At 40.5% G+C, this 19366-nt stretch overlaps 1 protein-coding gene across 15 annotated transcripts in view; it reads right to left on the bottom strand.

Moving 5' to 3' along the window:
• ABLIM1 (actin binding LIM protein 1) overlaps positions 1-19366 on the bottom strand; it is a 139867-nt gene that overhangs the window by 65815 nt on the left and 54686 nt on the right. For all 15 annotated transcript variants that reach the window (XM_041460935.1, XM_041460940.1, XM_041460936.1 and 12 more), the window contains exons 3-6: positions 19149-19332; positions 17588-17697; positions 4164-4290; positions 2931-3024 (exon numbers count right to left, since the gene is read on the bottom strand). In XM_041460935.1, coding sequence (XP_041316869.1) covers positions 2931-3024; positions 4164-4290; positions 17588-17697; positions 19149-19332 — 515 coding nt within the window. The remainder of the gene's footprint in view (positions 1-2930; positions 3025-4163; positions 4291-17587; positions 17698-19148; positions 19333-19366) is intronic.

Raw genomic sequence — 19366 nt, 5'->3', positions numbered from 1 at the left:
AGACATAACCTCTACCTAGACAATTCCAGTAAGGGTGCTACTTTACACCAAGAATATGGTTTTTCTCAAAGGGGAAACAGCAGAACAAGACAACCCACATGATATAAATCATCAAAAATACCCAAATTTCCCAAAGAAACATTGCCAAAGAAAACAAAGAGGGAAGACACTAATCCTCCTGTGAAGATCTCAAGCTTCATCTAAATGAAAACTTCAGGTGAACTGAAAGGTTGTGGGTGATTCCCACACAGGATAAGGAGATTGTTAATTGTCCTGCCTCAAACAGGTCTGCAGCCCTCTCTGAACTGTGGCTTCCTGTTCTGTGAATTATCTCCTGTGGCTGCTTCCGACCTCATCTCCATTATTAGCAGAAGATTTATGTCATGCTCTGACCCCATCCTTCAGATGACCTCTCCTGCCCAAGGGGACACACACACGTGCTGACACATGATTTTCTCATGCTAGCTTCTGACTTATTAGTTCCTTGAGTCATATTTCGAGGCAGTATTTAGTACTGTCCCTTTGGAACTTTGTGTACCTCTGACAGTGAAGAGCCACTAAACAAGCCCACAGTTGTGACAAACTGCTCTGATTGTTGAACAATAGTAGCTGCTCACCTGTACCTTCCAAACTTTTCCAACACCACTTAAAATACACAGAGTGTCTGAATGTCTGTCCTGCATCTGCATTCCCAGATGATACTTGCAGAACTTTAATCATGGACTATCCAAGCTGCTAATACACACTGCAATTCAGTGAAGACAGTGTCTGAATGGCCTCCCTGGCTACACAATGCTAATTTTTTTTGGTGAAAATTTTTTATGACTCGGCCAGCCTACACCTTACAGACAGCAGTCAGAGCAACACAACTTCTACAGGCCATCGAGGAGTTTGGTCTCAGTTATGTGTTAAGAACCACTGCTGCCCTCTGCTGCAGTATTTTGGTTTGTGTCTCTGATAACCAGTGTGAGCCACAAATATTCAAGTAAAATTTATAGTCTCAGTAACCAGAACTCAGCATGCTTAAGGTTTCCATTACTGACAAGATCATTCAAAAGTTCTGTTTCTAATTCATCAGAAAAGTCTGATGCTGCAGGGGCCAGGTTACATAGAAAAAACTTTATCTTTTTTATCTGATTTGACTCTTAGATGAGGGACACCTTGTAAGAGTTTGGACATGCTTCCTTTCTGCAGCAAATGCTGTCTCATCTTCTGATAATAAATAGCCATAGAAGAATAAGAACTATGAAGTGAGAAACTCACCTTGGGGCCAAAATGAGCACCAAGTTTCTGGGATACATCCCTGAAATGTTACCTTAAATTATGATGGACAGCCAAGTTCCAGGTCAATTGAAGTAATCTTTCCTTAGTCTCAGTTTATCCAGTTCTGATGGGATACAGCTCATGACCCCTCAAACAGTTAGGTTTCTTCCTCACTGATGCTAGGTAGAGTAACATGAGTGAACCTTACTATATTCACAGCTACTTCACAAAATGCTCCAGATAGAAATAGTTTATTTCTTCCCAGCCCTCCACAGACTCCAATGACTCTTTTGTCATTTTGATCTGATAGGTTGCATTGCTGTCATACAGCAACTGTCATATACACCTAAAACAATTTTAGAATTATTTTATGTTTCCCAATCTCACAAATCCAATTACTTCTCTCCTGCAGAGCTTTCTGCACAGCATTGCAACTACGGTGTCTCCAATACACAATGCTAAATTTCAAAAACTCATCAGGAGACAGGAATAGATAAGCAGATGGTGGCAGGCCAGAAGAAGAAAGCCAGAGACACAGCCTTCCTACTCAGGGGAATACCCAAGCTGCTCTCAGTAATTATCTGTGCAGGTCTCCAAAGGAATTAGATACACATTTCAAAGGAGGTGAGCTGAGAGTCTGGCTAATGAAAGAGCTGTGCATCCTTCCAGTGCATTCTTCCAAATGCTCAGGGTGCCCACAGGAACTCTGAGTCCCTCATGGTGACTGGTTCATACTCTGAATGCTGAACCAGAGAAACCTCCTCAACTAAAACCACAATACTTTCTTATGTCAAACCTGAAACTTCTCGCAATAGGGCTGACAGAGTCTTACATGTGTAGTAGATGGGACACAAAGAAGGGAACCTGTAACACACTGTCTCTTGCAACTTCCAGCTGCTTCTATTTTTTATGACACTTTCAGGTATATTCTCAGTTATTTGCTCAAAAACACATACTCCAGCTCCTGACCTGAGCTCAATGCTTAGGTTCTTTCCACTGAGCAGAATTTCCTACAGGGACAAGAGTTTTGTTTCTCATATCTCAATGACAAGGAAGGTCCTTTGTGTTTTGGCCCCTTAAACAATTCAGTCATGACACAGAGGAACCCAAGCATAGTTCAAGGATTCCAGCTCAAAGGGGACTTACCAGAGCCATGACAGATGGAGGTTGGTGCTGACATCTCTAAAAAGATTTGACTGGTCTCAATGAGAACGTTGAGGACTCCAAATGAGAGCCAGCAAAAGAGATTATTCAGATGGCTTCTGCCTTCTCATTTCTGAACACATAATTTACCTCTCCAACACATTTCTCCCCGTCACCTTCTCAGCATCATTCAGATCATGTGTAAATCTCATGTGGTAAGTTCTGACAAACTTATGGCTGCCAAAAGTGATTTCAGTACTCAAATTAATTCTGTAAATATATTAAATCTGACAGAATAAGCAGTGCAATATGCTTTGCAGATAGAAACTAGTGCAATTAATTCTATATCACACACTTTTCCTGATGACTGCAAAACTAAAACTGAAAATAATTCTGAAAAGCAGCAACTTTGTTCTAGAATCAGCAGGAAGCCTTTCTATGAGAATTTTTGTATTCCCTGCAGTTATGTGAGAACAGAATGGGTGTCTCAATTCTTCATAAACTCTAATTCACAAAACACCTACCTCTAGGACTTTCCCAGTAATGAACTGGTGACATGCTTCACACTTGACTCCAAAAAGAACTTGGTAGTCCTTTTCACAGTAAGGAGCACCATCTCTGAAAAAGAAAATTCACAAATTACAAACCACTTCTTATTAAACAGGTTACAGCATGACTTACTCTCTTCATTTGTCTTCAGTTTGCAACTCCTACACACAGACGCAAGTAAATGGGGAGAGTTCAAGGGAAACGCTTTTAGTACAAGAAACAAAAATCATATTCTCACTAATGCGTCTTAGAATTATTCCTTAATTTTCTATCAAGAGAAGGCATCCAGGACAAACTACTGAAGTAATCCTTCTTCTTTAGAGCAGACTCTCTACACCTACAGGTGGTGCAGTTCCAGGGAATCAGTGTAACTGTCTCTGGGGTTGAGAGGAAATCACAGTCTATCACAAACAGACAGTTTTTGTTCACTTCAGAAAAAAAAAAAAAAAGCCTTTGGTAGGCTGCAAGGCTATAAGCAGTTACTTTTAAGTGTAAGGTAATGTAGTATTTTAGTGTGAACAAGGAACATACAGTAAAAGTGGAAACACTAGTCAGCCCAGGAGAATTTCTCAGGCACCAGATTTTTTTTTTTGAGAAATTACAGATGCTACTTCTTATAAATATTACACACATCCAAATGACAGATTTGTGAAATGTACATTGTTTCCTTATTTTTTCTCTTTGCTATATGCTTGAAGGGGGAAAAAATGTCTATTTTCATTTCTGCTCTTTTATCATTTCCCTGTTCTCTTCCTCTACACCTTCTTTCACTCAAAACCCTCTTCATTAGTTTCTTATATGGAGATAAGAAATACAATGTCAGGTCAATTACTCCATCACATTTACTCTTTCATCTAGCAAAGATAAGAAATGCACAAATTCCTACTTTTTTCCCTCAAAATCACATGTTGGAAAGCAAAATTACACAATGCTTCATCTGGCTACTACAGAAAACATGTGCAACAAACCAGCCAATTCTCTATGGGAATGTGTAATTATACCTCTTTCAGACTGGTGTCATTAAACATCACCTTTCAGTTGCACTTTGCAGTTCACTTTCCCAGTTCAGCTCTCACTGGGAACAAAGACTGGTGTATATGGAAAGGTGGTCAAAACAGGACTTCCAGATGTGATTTTTGCTGCAAGCTCTTCTCTGCTAGCAGCTAAAACTGTGCCATGAGTTCAGAAGAGAAGCAGAGGTTACTCACTTGCTGATGTATTCCCCAGTTAGGACCTTCCCACAGGCCTTGCACTTAAAGCACCCCAGGTGCCACTGCTTATCCAGGGCTAGCAATGCTTGTCCATTTTTGATGTCTCTTCCACAGCCAGCACAATCTGCAAACAAGCAAACAGATGCATTTGTTGTCAGCTACTTGGTTCATTAACCTTAATTAACTGCCCACCTGTCACAGCATTTGGTAGCCAAAGGGATGAACTGCACAGCAGTGCAAAGGTACATCTTCCTTTCCTTAAACCCTTCCCAGGTCCTGCACAAAGACTCAACCTTTCTCTTTATAGACATTCTCAGCAGAAGAGGGAAAGTACTTCTGTTTTTCATGCTCTTTATGATTCAAAGACCACCTGGCACGCTCTGTACAAACTTCAGTTCTTTCAGGAACAAGCCACCAAGAAGTCCTCACTGCAGAAAGTCCCTGTCTTCTACAGCAACCGCTGTCTGTGGTTCTGCTTTAGCGAGACGCCGAGAGCTTGCACGGAGCTGAGCGAGCGGCACAGGACTCGTCCTGTCCCCGTTGGGTGGCAGCAGAGCCCCGCCTGTGGCACAGGGACCAGGGCACACACCTTCCTCCAGGGACAGCCCTGGCACACACCCTGCCCCAGGGACAGCCTCCAGGGACAGCCCAGGGTACACACCTTGCTGCAGGGACAGCCTCCAGGGACAGCCCTGGCACACACCTTCCTGCAGGGCACACACCTTCCGGCAGGGACAGCCCAGGGCAGGGCTGACAGCAGTAGGGGCTGCAGGGAGGCCGTGTTGCTGTCCACCTGCAGCTATGAGAAACTGAAGCTCTCCTGGTCTCTAACAGGCAAAAGGACTCTGGCTCAGGAGTTTTGGTACTGTCCTGGCAGTCACTTTTCACTGCAATCAATACTGGAGGACCTTGATGGCAGAAGAGGAACCAGGAGCCAGGAGCACTCTGTCCCAGGGGATGCCACAATATCTCATGTTACATCAGAAATCTCTAGCTCAGCCCCAAGCTTCCATTCCTCTCCCTTCAAACATAAAATGCTCAAAAAGATTTCCTGTTAAGGGCAGTCCAGCACATGGTAAGATCTGAAGAGACTGATGTGGCAGGCAGCACTGAACTGCAAGGGTTGTGCTTCTGTGCCCAGCCTCAGGGGACAGGAGCACTGAGGGAGGGGAGGGCCTGGAAGCCCAGTGAAGTGGAAAGGGAATGCCCATCAGCTGAGCCACTCATGGAAGCCACAGAGACAGCCTGGAACAAAAGATTTCCCAGATCTTACTATCCCCAGACTTGGTGTTCCTTTGGTGAATGCCTGAAACATCAACAAATGACAAGAAACGGAGACAAACAGAACGGAGCAATGTGACCTGTTAAAGCCCAGGCAGCAGGAAAAACGTCACTCTGGCTCCAACACTCAAGCTGACTGAGCAGGTATAGCCCAAAAACCTTCATCTCCTCATGGGTTTAAGCCCAGGGAACACCATGTCTTGCAAAAGGGCAAGTCCAAGTTTATTATCACAACTGATAATGAGAGCAGAGTCAGTCCTTTTGACTAAAGGGCATGACTTTGGTTTGCTGGATAACGGGCCAAAAGAACCCCAAATATGTGCTGCACATTCCTGCTATCCAGGAATCCACCACTGCATGTCTCTCTTCCTATCAGCATTCTTCTTCTTCTCAAATTCCCTAAAAAGGAGGGGAGGGGGACTAAGCACAGTGGTATCTTGTGACAAAATGTGAGTCACAGACTTTTGACAGAACTTGGACTTGAAAAGCAGCCCTGAGATGTCCTAATAGCAGGACTCTACTCTATGTTACAAGCTGAAATCATGAAATGACAAGGAGTGACACCATGTAATGTATCCCTCTGCTCTGCCATGACAGCTGAAGGCTCCATGCCAGTCTGTGATGACAGCAAAGGCTGGAACAGGTCACCAAGGGAGGCTCTGGAATTTCCAGCACAGGGAGAGGAAGGGACAAACACGTGTCAGAGTGGCTTTGGCATGCTGATCTGGCCTTTGGTTTGGGGAGGATACTGCATCATCTCTTGAGGTCCCTTCCAGCCCTCATTTCCTTAAGCTCAATCTGAAACCATGCAAATGAGCAAATGAGATCCTCCCCCCAGTCCCAGTGGGTGCTGAGCTGCAGTTTTAAACCAGCACCCATTTCTCAGCTCCCTAGCATGCCTGCTTACTCCTGGTGTGCCAGCCTCCATAGCCAACCTGGGGCCTGGCACACTGTGATGCATTCCCTGCTATATTTTCCCCAAAAAAATCTGCTATATTTTCCAAGCTGTTTTCATTTTTGTCTGGGAAACTTCAGTGAAGCTGAAATTTCTCAGAAATAGAATCAATAAATAGATTTTTAAAACAATTTCCGAGGCAGTGGGAATAGAGAAACTGCATTACACAAAAGGTCCACCTAGTCCAGCTTCTTTATTGATGCCAAAACCAGATACATGGGGGAAGTAGGGATCCATGAAATACCTCTGACTGTTTAATTGCTTCTTTGTAAGCCAAATCACAGTAAGTCTGAGCACCAGACTTAGTATTGTGCTCATGTTTAATACAAGGGTTGGCAACATCCTTTTATTATTCTATAGCACCAATGACATCTACACTCTTTCTGGGTTCCTTGAAGTGTTTTGCAAAAGGGAATTAACATCATTTCCATTCTGCTAATACAACAGACACATTGAATGTCTAGAAGCAAAGTAAACTAATAGCCCAGTACTGCTGTATTAGACTGAGATGGCTTTTAAATAAATCTGATTTTAATTCTGACAAAACTGTTGGGTATATACATGAAAAGCTTGCAATTATCATTATCTCCTAAAATAGAAAGTGAATAGGGCTGGGCTGGGCTAAGAAAAGACCATTTGTTCATCCAAATTCTACAAATAAAAGCCATTATGATCTCAGGCCTGCATGAGGCACATTTAAGCCCTTGGCTGAATGTCATCAGCGTATGCAGGCAGGATCTCAGTATCACATTAAGCACAATCTGTATCTGTCTAACCTATAACTAGCAAATGCTGCAAATAAAAGGGCTGTGAGGTAAGAGTAGTGGTCCACAACCATATGCCAGAGCAGACTGAAAAACCTGACAAATCCTTCCTGAATTTGTGTACAATGGTTCCCACCATGGTGCTCTCTGGTTTCACACCTGGGTCTAACAGACTGCACCCCTTGAATCTGAGCTTTCTTGCATTTTCTTTTTGCCATATCACCTTCCTTACTGCCATTCCTTGCACATGACACATTCAGCAGTGCCAAGATAACAAAGAGGAGGAGGCAGACAGTGCAGTGTGCTGGTTAAAATGCAGAGAGAGCAGTACAGCTCCCAGATGCACTCAGATATATGTCATATTTGACATGTCTGGGTACAAAAGAAAAATGCCTGGACAAAAGAACTGTGCTGTGGAGTCAGCCAGCCCAGTATGGGAAAGTGGGGGGACAGGGCATGCCACTATAATATAATATATGATTTAGACCTCCACTCTCCCACCACCTTTAGCAGCCCCACTAAAAGACACAGGTCAGGCTGAGCTGCCACCCATGACACCTTGCTTGTAAAGATATGAGAAAACGTGTTTCCCTTTTTAGCATCTGCACCACCCCAGACATCCAGGAGTGAAGCATCCTGCACAGCAAGCCATTTGTCACTGTCTAAATTAAGCAGTGGATTTTCTGCCTTTGCCTCCCTCCCCTGCTCTCAGCCAATAGTGCACAGGTGAGCTCAGAGCTGATACAGCTCTGGGATTAACCCTCAGCACACAGAGTAGGACTTTACTCGCTCCCATGTGGATTGCTTTACAAATTTAATAGCAAATATGTCTTTATCCCACATTCTCTCCTTGTCCCATATGATTTTTGAAGGAGAAACCATCTCTATGTGCTTTTGTCCTAATAAAGAGGGATATGCAAAGTCATGTGAATGATTACACCAGCTCTGCTCCATGCAGGGTTAGCTCTGTGAACAAAGCTAATAGCAGTCTGATTTAATTAAGTCACCAAAGAGTTCATTTCAATCCTGATGGCCATCAGAAGAACATATCCAGTAGATAAAATCTGAAGCTGCCACAATCCCCACAGGTCACAGGTATTTTGTACTCTTATTACACCCTTTTATAACTATTTCCCCTCCTTATAAAACATTGATACGTGAGCTTTACAAAGACAGCACCAGCAGGCTTCTGTTCTGAAATAGGAAAAGCAGAGAAGAACTGGGGGGGATTTTTGTTATTATTTTAATACTTAAAAGAAACAATAAGTTTTCATTGGACTTACACAGAAATACATTGTCAAACATAGCTGGACCTAAAGAGCCAGTGATTTGGAAGTGATGAAAGAGGGAAATATTATCACTGGAGTCAAGGTCAAGAAATCTCTAGGTATAAATAGCTCTTAGTCACCTTGAAAAACAACTTATATCCCTGTAATTCTTCTGTGGCAATTTGAAGGTTGTGCAATTACAATTTCTCATAGAGGTGGGGAGACCACAGTTTTTTCTCAGTCACCCTTCAACAACAGATCAGGCAACACCTTCTAAAGCCTTGCTTTAAAATTGAAAGGTTTGAGGATATCATGCAGGCTTTTCCAGATCTTCAAGATATTTCTGTCAAAGCTAAAAATACAAACTCACTGTGTTCCCAGCATGATAAACGTTTTCAAAGTTTAAAGCCATAACCATTTGATCATTGAGGCTGTACTAAGTTCTGGAAGTCAGAGAAGGACGTACAATATTGGGACTTTTACATGCAGGATTTCAATCTGAGCATGTAACTCAGGAAATCTGCTGCCAAACCCCTTCTCTTTGCCACTGCAAGGATGGGAAATGTTTGTCAGAACAAATTCACTATTGCCCTTTTGCTGAAGGCAAAACAAACCCACATAGGCAGCCTTGTACTCTTGAAATCTAACAATAAGAGGCTGGGCTCATACAATGGAGGGAAATAAATTTCCCATGGGAAGTGCAGTATAGCTTTGACAGTTTATTATAAATGGCAAGTTGGGAAAAACTGATATTTTCAAAACAAGTAGTTAGAGAAAATAAAACTATTTTAGTTGATTAAATAGGGAAAGAAATCCCAATGGCATGAACTGGCGTTCTTTGCTTGCAGCACAAGTCCCTGGAACCACGTGAGTGCCCAACAGTGACTTGTCTTTTTAAGGAACACGTTGTTGTACATCTTGGATGCATCATTAGACCAGTCACTAGTGCTGTCCCCCAGGGCCAGTGTGGGGCCCAATCCTGTTTAATATCTTTATTCATGATCTAAACTGCACCAGGGTAGGTTTATGTTGGACATTAGGAAGAATTTCCTCAGAGAAAGTGTGATTAGACACTGGAATGGACTTCTGGGGGAGGTGCTGGAGTTGCCATCCCTGGAGCTGTTTCAGGAAAGCCTGGATGTGTCACTCAGTGCCATGGTCTGCTTGGCACAGTGGTATTGGGGCATGAGCCCAAATGATCTCAGAGATCTTTTCCAACCCAAATGATTCTGTGATTACTGCAAATTGCTGTTTCATCACCTGATTTAATTTGAAGTGATTCAGAGGTTGAATGCTCCTCCCCACCCCCAGTTGGTCTGTATTGATTTGAGTGTTCAACAGGGAAAGGCAACTCCTTATTTCCACATCCTTCTACTCCTCATTCCCAAAGGAGACCAAACCAAATGACCTTCTGACACATTTCTCCAGCAAACTGTCTCTGAAAAAAAATTGTATCACCAAGTTAACCTTTTTCCACTACATCAATCCCAGTTACTTCTTCAACCTAATCTTTCACACAGGTATCTGAACCGAGAATAAGAGGGTGGATGAAACAGGAGGAGAAAGAAAGAGCAAACATACTACAAGCAATGAAAAGAAGAGTTTTTAATTGTCCTATAAAAGAAAGTTTTTGGGTTTCTTCCCATCCCAGCACCCCCAGAGCCCCACCTGTAAAATTACTCTAAAGGACAAACCAGGGCCAAGTACATATAAGCTGAGGTCAGTTTTTATCCCATCATTTCTTTAACCACATTTCAGTACTCAAGTAGACCCTGACTACTGAAATTCAAGGACACAATTCCCACTCACAGTACCCAAGGGAATTGCACCATTATCTCAGAGCTTCATTGTTTAACACCCAGTTCATGGATAGCACATTGTGTCTCTTCATTTGCAGACTATTTTGGACAATTTTCAACTGTTACTCTCAGAAAACAAGCAATTCCAACAGGGTGCAAACTCCCCAAAATAAGAATAAAACTTACGACAACCTTTAGGAAGGTTTTTATGCCCAGATAACATTATGGCAAACTAAGGTCTAGCTAACAGCTAATTCACTTTTCACATTCTTTTGAAGTGACCTCTGATTCCTGACTTACTACCTGGCAGGCTTTCTGAACATGACAATTCCCAGATACTCCAGTCCCTGGGGATCTCCTCTATAGTTGTGTTCTCCAAGCTAGTGATCCCTCCTCATCCAACACCCATTTACTGAGGAATTCCTTGCACCTCCCCCAGAACTTCCTTTGGAATCAGCTTCGGAGTAGCACTCCTCCAGTAAAACCTAAAGGCATGGATGTGTTTTGATTTCAAAGTTCAAGATGGGGTTACACACAGGCAAATAAGAACTGACACATATTTAATACTGTCCAATTTACTGTAACACAAAAGCATCCAAAAGAAATGGGGAAACTGGACTGCAAACATCTTCCTGAAGAACAGCTATTTTTTGAAAGGAATTTTCTGACAGAAAACTCATAAATCATAAACTTCCTGCCCTGCCACAACTATATTTTAAATACAGTTGCTGCTCTATCTCTATCACCCCGAAGTTCAGTTTGTAACAAAGCTTCTCGACGTCTAGAGAAGGATTCAACACAATTTAACAAGCAGCAGTACAATACCAGTCCTTATAAACTAGGAAATAGCTATGCAAATGGAGGCTACTTGAGTAATTTACCCATTTTTCTGAGTGAGGACATAAAGTGAAATAAAATTAATCCTAGAAAGTAATTCAAATTACAAAAATGCTTCAAAAACTGCAAGCATTCTTCAAAAGAATAAATCATCTTGAAACAATCATACAAATTGGCCAGTGTCATTAAAAGAATTGCATATTCTTAGGCACAATCAAATGGCTTTTGCCAGAAAGGAACTCTGCTTGGGCTTGCACAATTTCTTGAACTTTTATCATGTCATGAACATTGATTTGCTTCTTTTATTCTTAAAAGGGGGATGGGGTAAAATTTTAGACCCACTGTATGCTGTATTAAATCATAAATGAAGCTGCCATGCAAGGTTATAACAATCAAATTCAAACTAAAGAAATGGAGAATTAAATAGTGACATTTAAAAAATAAAGGATTTCATTTAAAATTGAAAGTTTTAAATAAATCTGTGTTAGAAGTGGGATCTGAAAACACGGGGAATACACTTGCTTCTCTTTTACTATTTATGACAAAAATTGGGGTATATAAGATGTCCCACTTTCAAAATTTTTAAGGTCATGGTGATCCAAAGTAAATAGTTTTATAAGCTACAGACACTTGAAAAATATAAATTCCAAAATTGAAATGTATTTTAATTAATTTGCATTCTTCATGGGTCTAGCAAATTTCTGAAAGTAAAAAATATCCACAGATACTTTATGCATTCTAAACAAAATTTCAACTTTCATTCAAATAAATAGAGTTTGACAACTCATTACCAAAAATAGTTGTTAGGGAAAAATATAGATGTTAAATAATATGATGACTTTATGCAGAGCTATATTAGTTTAAGTAGATGTGTACAGATATGAAGTACCCTCATGTTTATCAATTAGTATTTTATAATTAAAAATCTAAATGTAATCCAAGGTTACAATCAGTCAGTGTAATCAAGGTTTCCTGGGTTATTGAACAAACCATGATTAAAATCAATTATTTAAATCACAGTGTTTGAAGTCAATCAACAGTGATGTCCACAGTATGCTTTTATTCTGTGGTAATGAGAAAAAAAAGAGAGATATATGGGACAATGTGTGCCCCTTATGTCAAGTTCCCCAAAACCTCAGCTGAATCTCCAGTAGCTGAACACAGGCTTGAGTGCCACAGAGATATGGGAGTGCGTCTGCCTATGTAAGCAGACAAGCCAAGAATGAAATGAGAAAAAAAGTGTGTGTTACAGCACACAAAAAATATTAAATGCTTAAGGCTCCAAATGTTAAAAATTTAAAACTTAAAAATGCATGCGCACAAACAAAACTGTCAAGCCTCTCTAAGTTCCCCAAGGAAATCACTGGAGTTGTGGATATTGTGGGTGAATATTCCTTAAGACAAAGTGAGCTCAGTGTCTCTCACAAGGCCCATCTCCACCTGTGCCAGGTACCTGTGTGGCTTTGACACAGGGTGAAACTGGAGAATATTTCCTAAGAATAAGCTCAAAATCATGTGTTGGATGTTGCTCAACACCTTTTCAAATCACTGCAGATATCGTGCTTAGCAACAGTCAGACAACTTTCCCCTGCACTTTTAATTCCCTATGGAATTGAAGGAGTTTTCAGAGAGCTCCAGGAAAAAATTATAAAGAACAAAATAATGAAAAATTAGTCAAATGTGACCAGTTATAAATCCAAGCTGCAGACTTTTCTCAAGAACTATGATTAAAAGCTAATTAGCTAATTACTAAAAGCATTTCAGCTAATTTCTAATGGAGAAGTTTGTGATGCTTGTACATCAGCTCTGACATTACTTTTGGCAGCAATCACTTATATTTTTATCTAATGAAAGGACAGTTATGACCTGACTATAGGACTGCATTAAGAATTAAAGAGCCTTTTAAGGAGGACTGTAAAGTAAATTTGCTTCTCCATTTTGATGCTCTGTGTTTCAAATACAAGCTCACTTTCCTGCCAGTGTCTGGGCAGTGAGGCAAAAGATTTAGATTATTCCTATTTTTAATTTCCCACCTCTTCCTTTTTCAGCAGGTATGGTATGTTGGCTCTGCTTTACTTCAGTATTATCATAACCTTGTTGGAAGTTTCATTTATTTACTGGGAACTTCACTGCCTGCATCTTTTTCAAAGAGATGAGGCTTTTGAATAATTAACAAAGATACCTTTTCCCACAAGTTCATTAGCTTATTATTTATATCACAATAGAGCAAAGATCCCCAGTTATGAGGCCAAATCCAACCCTGTAGACTCTGTACTGATAGGCATGACAGCATTTGTCCCAAAGAGCTGACATTCTTGGAGCCAGAACATAATGTGCAGAGCAGACAAGGACAAACACACAAAACACGATGTGAAATCTCCACGTGGACGCTGGCTGCTTGGGGAACAGCTGCACCCAGGATTATTCATGGAACACTCTGGGGGTCAGTTTGAAAACTCTGGTCCACATCTTGGCTGTACTCTAATGCTCTGTACTCACAGGAGAGACTCTTACAAAGAAAGGGAAGTTGAAATATCTTCCCTCTGCTCCTTTCCAAACAGTCTCACCACCGGCATTTATAGGACACAAGTTTCTATTTCACTGAAAAGAAACAACGGTGAAAGTCTTTGTCACCATTTTGAAAGATGACTTTTCCAAAATGAAAACTCCTGTAAGGTGATTGGAATGCTTCAGTTTCTTTTGGGTAGGGAGGTTTGTCCCAGAAAACATGCTTGTCACTTGAAATGCAATTTCCTAGCTAGTTCATGTACATCACTAAAATGATCCAACCTTTCAGCAAAAAGATAATCAGAAACAACTAAAACTTCCAGACCAGCACCCAGATAAGGAACCAACAGAGAAAGGTAGAAAATGACACAGCATTCTTATTACTGAAGTTCCTTATTGTTGGAAAAGTGAATTTCGCAAGGAAAAAAACCTCAGTTGAGGAAGAGCGACTAAACTACATTCGAAGCCATGTATAGTCTCTTCTGGATTCCAAAGATGACGCCTGGGCCACAAGAGTGCTGGCTCGAGCCCCACAGCCTGCCGGCACCACCTCCTGTGCCTGTCCCAGGGGGGGGATCCCTGTACAGCTGCTCTGCTCTCAGCTGGACTTCTCACAACACCTCTTGTGCACCCGGGAGAAAATGGAAGCCAGTGTGGTACTTTTTAAAAATTAAGGTCTGACTAAACTGGAGACTTTTGTTTTCAAAGTCTGCAACAGTTCATTTACCAGCTGCCTTGGGGAGAATTCACTGATAAAATGCTCTAATGGAAGGCATTTTATGCAGCTATGCAACTGCACAGTTGCAGTTTTGCCCAAAATTTAGAAATAACAGGTGCCTGCACAACTGGTTTTCTGGAGAGACAACGCGGACCTTAAACACAGTTACACAAGTATTAAACACAGTGTTACCATGCAGCCAGAACACAACAGAGAGTAGAAAGAACTAAAGACAGTACAAACCAGGCAATCATGATACCCAATACAAAACCTGGCATTGCTTAAAACATAAATAGCAATTACTGGGATACATTATTGCATTACTCCTTTATTGGGCCCCAAAGAAAAAAAAAATCACGTCTTTGACAGAATCTTGAAAACCCTGAACTATCCAAGGCATCAACACCTCACTTCTAGTCAGTGTTATCTACTTGTCCCCTGTTTCTGTGCTGCTCTACATCTGTCCCAGTCACTTTGCTTTACACTTCACTTGCCATTTATCAAGCTGTCATATGAAATAAAACAATAACAAAACCAAACACCACGCATTTCATTTGTCTGCAAAGTTATTTACAGGTATTTGTTATTAGATTTCCTGCTGAATGAATGAAGATCCCAAAGTTAGTGCACTGTGTATTTCCAGCAGTAGCCAAGGAATAGGATTGATTAAATTATAAATTATGATTACTCTACCACATTTGAATTTTAAAAAATTAGAATAAAAATAGAGTCACTGAATTGGTTCTTCAAGAAAATAGCTATAATTTCAGGGAACACATGTGCAGTGAAAGAAATATATTACTAACATAAATAAGGTAAATGAGTACTATGGACCCAACTAATACTAAACAAAAAAAGAAAATTAATTATTTAGTATTTTCCCATCTGATTTTCACTGTTGTGCACTACATTAGAGTGTAACAATATTCAGGTTCATGTTATTCAAGATGTTAACCCCTGTATTCAGACACATTTGATTTTCCTTGAAATCATCCAAGCAAAGCTGTCAGTAAGTTTTCATTTGTGTGAAGTAATAGACACTGGAAAATGGCATGTCAGCATTAATGCAGACATTCTAGGATAGAAGGATTCCTTTCACATTACACAAAGCAATCAAACCAGATATATTTGCAGTCTACTGAATTCCATCAAACTTTCCTTGTTTTAAGGAAAGTCTTCTCTACTTAAAAGTAATCACAGGAAGCTGACAGCAATATAGGATATAAAATAGATGCCTAGAGTGAATCTGAGTGTTCCCTAAAAGAACTTTTATTTTTAAAAATCCTTTCAAAAATGGCAAAGTATTTGAAAAAGAAATTTTTCAAACTTCTGGTGTGTATTAGTCAGCAGGAAAACCCTGGAAGTTATCTGAAATACTTGACACTAATTAAAATTAACTCTTTGGTGCCAGCAAGATACTTTTCTGTATCTAGGTCAATTTTTGCACAAAGTTAAAGCAGCAGCTGGCATATCTTTGAAGACAGAGGATGCCTCATTGATTTTTTTTTTTATTGATTAGTTCTGAACATATAACATAAGATGTTCTCATTCTTATTTGTCTGTTTTGCCGAGTTTTGCACTAAAACGACCTGAAACTCTATACTACACATTTCTGCAAGTCTTTGTCCATAAAAGAACAAGATGCACCATGGCAGGTGCCTGCAGATTTCAAAGCAGTGCACTCTAAGCTGTTGAGAGCAGCAGCTCTCTTGCTGTTGTACTGGCAAACCTGTTTGTCAGCAGGACACAATTATGATTAAAAACCCCAATAAATCTCATCACAAGTCACACAAAATGTTGTTTTATAATCCTTGCTACCTGTGGCTTCAGTGTGGAAGCTAAGAAGCAATTCCAGTAGAGAGCATGGCTGTGGGGAAGCCAGTATCCAGCTCTCTGGCCTGCTAAGTATCAGACAAGGTTAACCTGTCATTTTCTAGGGGCATTCTGGCACCTGGAGTCAGGCATGTGGCAAGTGCCACTCTGCTGGACAGGTGCCACCTTTGGAGAGCCAGATCCAGATTCTTCTATGCTCTGGCATGCTTAGAAAAAGACTATCAGTACTGTCCAAGGTCCCTATGCCTTGCAGTTCCTTGCCAATTATGCCTCCTAGATATGAATTTCCACATCATTCCTCTGTCTCAGAAGGATTCTCTGGGTGCCTCAAGTCCCTCATAAATGTTTATGTTGCTTTTTAAGTCTTGTAAGTCGTTCTGCAGGTTCCTAAATTCTTCCTTAACTGATTAGGCCTGTGCATTTTCAGCTTCAAATCTACAATTATAGAGGAAAAGCATTATTTCCCAGACAGAGAGGCACAATTACAAAAAAAGTCTCTGATTTTCCCTTTGTTTAAGGGTTTGATTACATGTTCTCAGGCAAATCAGATATCCTGAGATTCACTTGACTCATCCAGTGAGCACAAACATTATCCATCTTTGTCTTTCCATAGCACTTTATAATCCCAGGATCTCAAAGCCAAGTTCCAGGAGAAAATACACAGTTTCTCCCTGAAGGAAAACCACCCAGTGCCACAAGGAAAGCTGTAGCCATTATGATTTACAAAACTACACTGGGTGAGTGCTGAGTACAATCCAGCAGTCAGAGAAAGAAACCTCCAAAGATTAAAAAAATCTTAACTACCAGAGGCAGAGATTAGTATCAGTAATTTACAAATTACCTTTTAAAAGTGTTAAAACCCAACAGCAAGCCAACTTAACTTGCCTCCCAAACTTTCTTTATTCTCTATCTTTCCCTTTAATTTGCTTCCTGTGTCTTTTATAATGGTTTCCTGAGGTTCTGATCACAGTATCATTGTGGCATCAGTCTACTGGAAGCATAATCCTGGAGATACTCCTTTTAAAGGATAATTTAATTTAATTCTTAAATAGGAGAAGAAAATTAATTTCCTCTGACTCCATCCTCTATTGAATACTTAAACTTGCACAATCATACATTAAAGAAATAGACTCTATCGACTTTGAAACCTCAGGATTTATCACTTAGATAGTCTTCTGGTGTCTATCAGAGCAAAGTTTCAAAAAAAACTTTTTAAAAATCCAGTCACTAGGGAAAATAGTTTTTTCACACTGAAATGTCTAAGTGTCTTTTCCCATCTCTAGTAACAGACACTAAATGAAGAGAAAAAAAAAAACTGACACAGAAATTCCTGAGATAGTTCACTTTTCTAAATGTGAATAAAAATAAAAACACCAAAAGATCACATTATATTCATTTAAATCAAATGTTGATGAGCCTGGAAAAGTGAGCAGCTTCAGAAATGAGATGGCAACTTACTGCTTGAGGCAGACAGTTCTCTTGGGCTGGAGGACATCGGCTGAGCGCACATCTGACAGAGACAGTCCCTTCCATTAAAGGTAACTCGATCTCCTGGTGGAAATGGACGCCTGGAAAGTTCAAGAGAAAAATGTATTTTTGCAAAGGTTATGCCAGAGATTTTCCTCTGTTCCCCACGCCTTGAGTTGTCTGCCTTCCTCCAGCGCAATCAATATTTTACAGAAACTCAGGCCAAATAGTTTCTGCAATGTGGCCTTGGCAAAGCCAGGCACTGGAAGAAATCCAATCCATGGATGCAAGCAGAGCAGAGGTTAGACTTGCCTTGTATTTTCACTTTAAAAAGATTATCAAATGTATTTTATCTGAATAGCAGAGACAGTGAAATCTGCTAAGACACAACAGCTACATTTATGAAGGTCTCAGCGTAATGCTGTGAAAAGCAAATGATACAGAAGAAAACTCAAAGAATCAGAACTGTTCTTGAGGTTGGCGAAGGAATGTGGAGCTAGTCACTCATAAATGTTAAGAATGTGTGTTAGGCAGCAGTTGACATTGCTGTTAACTCTTATTTGGTGCCTAAATCAGAGGATGAACAACATTTAATAACTCCAAATCTTTAATAAGGAGTATTAACTGCTGAGTGTAGACCCCCACCTCACTCCAAAACTGCTGAGCAAATCTACTGCTGATTTCAACAAAACAAAATGTTTCAGGCATCGTTTCCTTTCCACTGCCATCTCTAAGTAGGCCAAAAATAAATCAGCAGCAATACTGAATTTCATTACTCTATTTCAAAGACTCATCTTTTGTTCATTCAACATAAAAAGATTGATGCAAGTCAATGTGCAGAAAATTGATGTCATGTTTCACACTGTCCCTGGGAAATAAAACTGCAACGTATACATTATATGATTACCAAAATGCAGGAAACTCACACCCTATTTAAAATAGAAAACAACCAAGATTCTTTCAATAGAAAAGGGCTTGAAAAATGTACCAGGCTAAAGGACAAAGTACTTCAACTACTTATCAGAGACAGGAGTTTAAATTGCCACCTTTCTCCGATCCACAGAGCCGTAGCTAACTCCTTATTACTTGCTGCAGAACTGAAGACTGGCTCTCTTACTGGGGACAAGAAAGAGTATTTGGGAAGAGGGGGAATCCCAGTAGTCCCAAAGCCACATGCTCTTATGTGATTGTTGGACTGTCCTCAGAGCTCAAATGTAGCATCCAGAATTTTGCTTCATTTCTCCCACCAAGTGGGCTGATCACCTGAGCTCAGGTTAATTATCTCAGTGTGTAAGCCTGACACTTAATTCTTTCAGAAATGAGAGCAACTTTCTGAGAACCGGGAACTACATGTCATACAAAAGCCATGTTCCCCATATAAATGAGTGGCATTTTCAAGACCTTTCAAGTCAGATCTGCAGCAGATCTTTCATAACAAAATAAATGCATTCTCAAGAGAAATCTGTCTTGAGACTTGGATCTGGTCGCGACACCTTTCCTTCTGTTTTCCTTGAACTGGGTTCCTGCCATGCTGTTTGAAGGGATGACTTACTTGCAGACAGTACAGGCAAAGCAGCTTGGATGGTAAGTTTTCCCCAGAGCTGTCACTACTTCTCCTTCCACGAACTCCCCGCAGCCATTGCAGCGGGTGCCGTACATGCGCTGGTAGTCCAAGGTGCAGAGATATTCTCCATTCTTAATAAAAAAGCCTCCTTGTGCCAGGTCACAGCCACACACTGGAAGAAAAAAACAAACCAGACAGATTAGAAA

Source organism: Pyrgilauda ruficollis, unplaced genomic scaffold (genome assembly GCF_017590135.1).
Source record: "Pyrgilauda ruficollis isolate IOZ18807 unplaced genomic scaffold, ASM1759013v1 scaffold15, whole genome shotgun sequence".
Lineage (NCBI taxonomy): Eukaryota > Metazoa > Chordata > Aves > Passeriformes > Passeridae > Pyrgilauda > Pyrgilauda ruficollis.
This window is presented reverse-complemented; position numbering and strand designations above follow the sequence as displayed.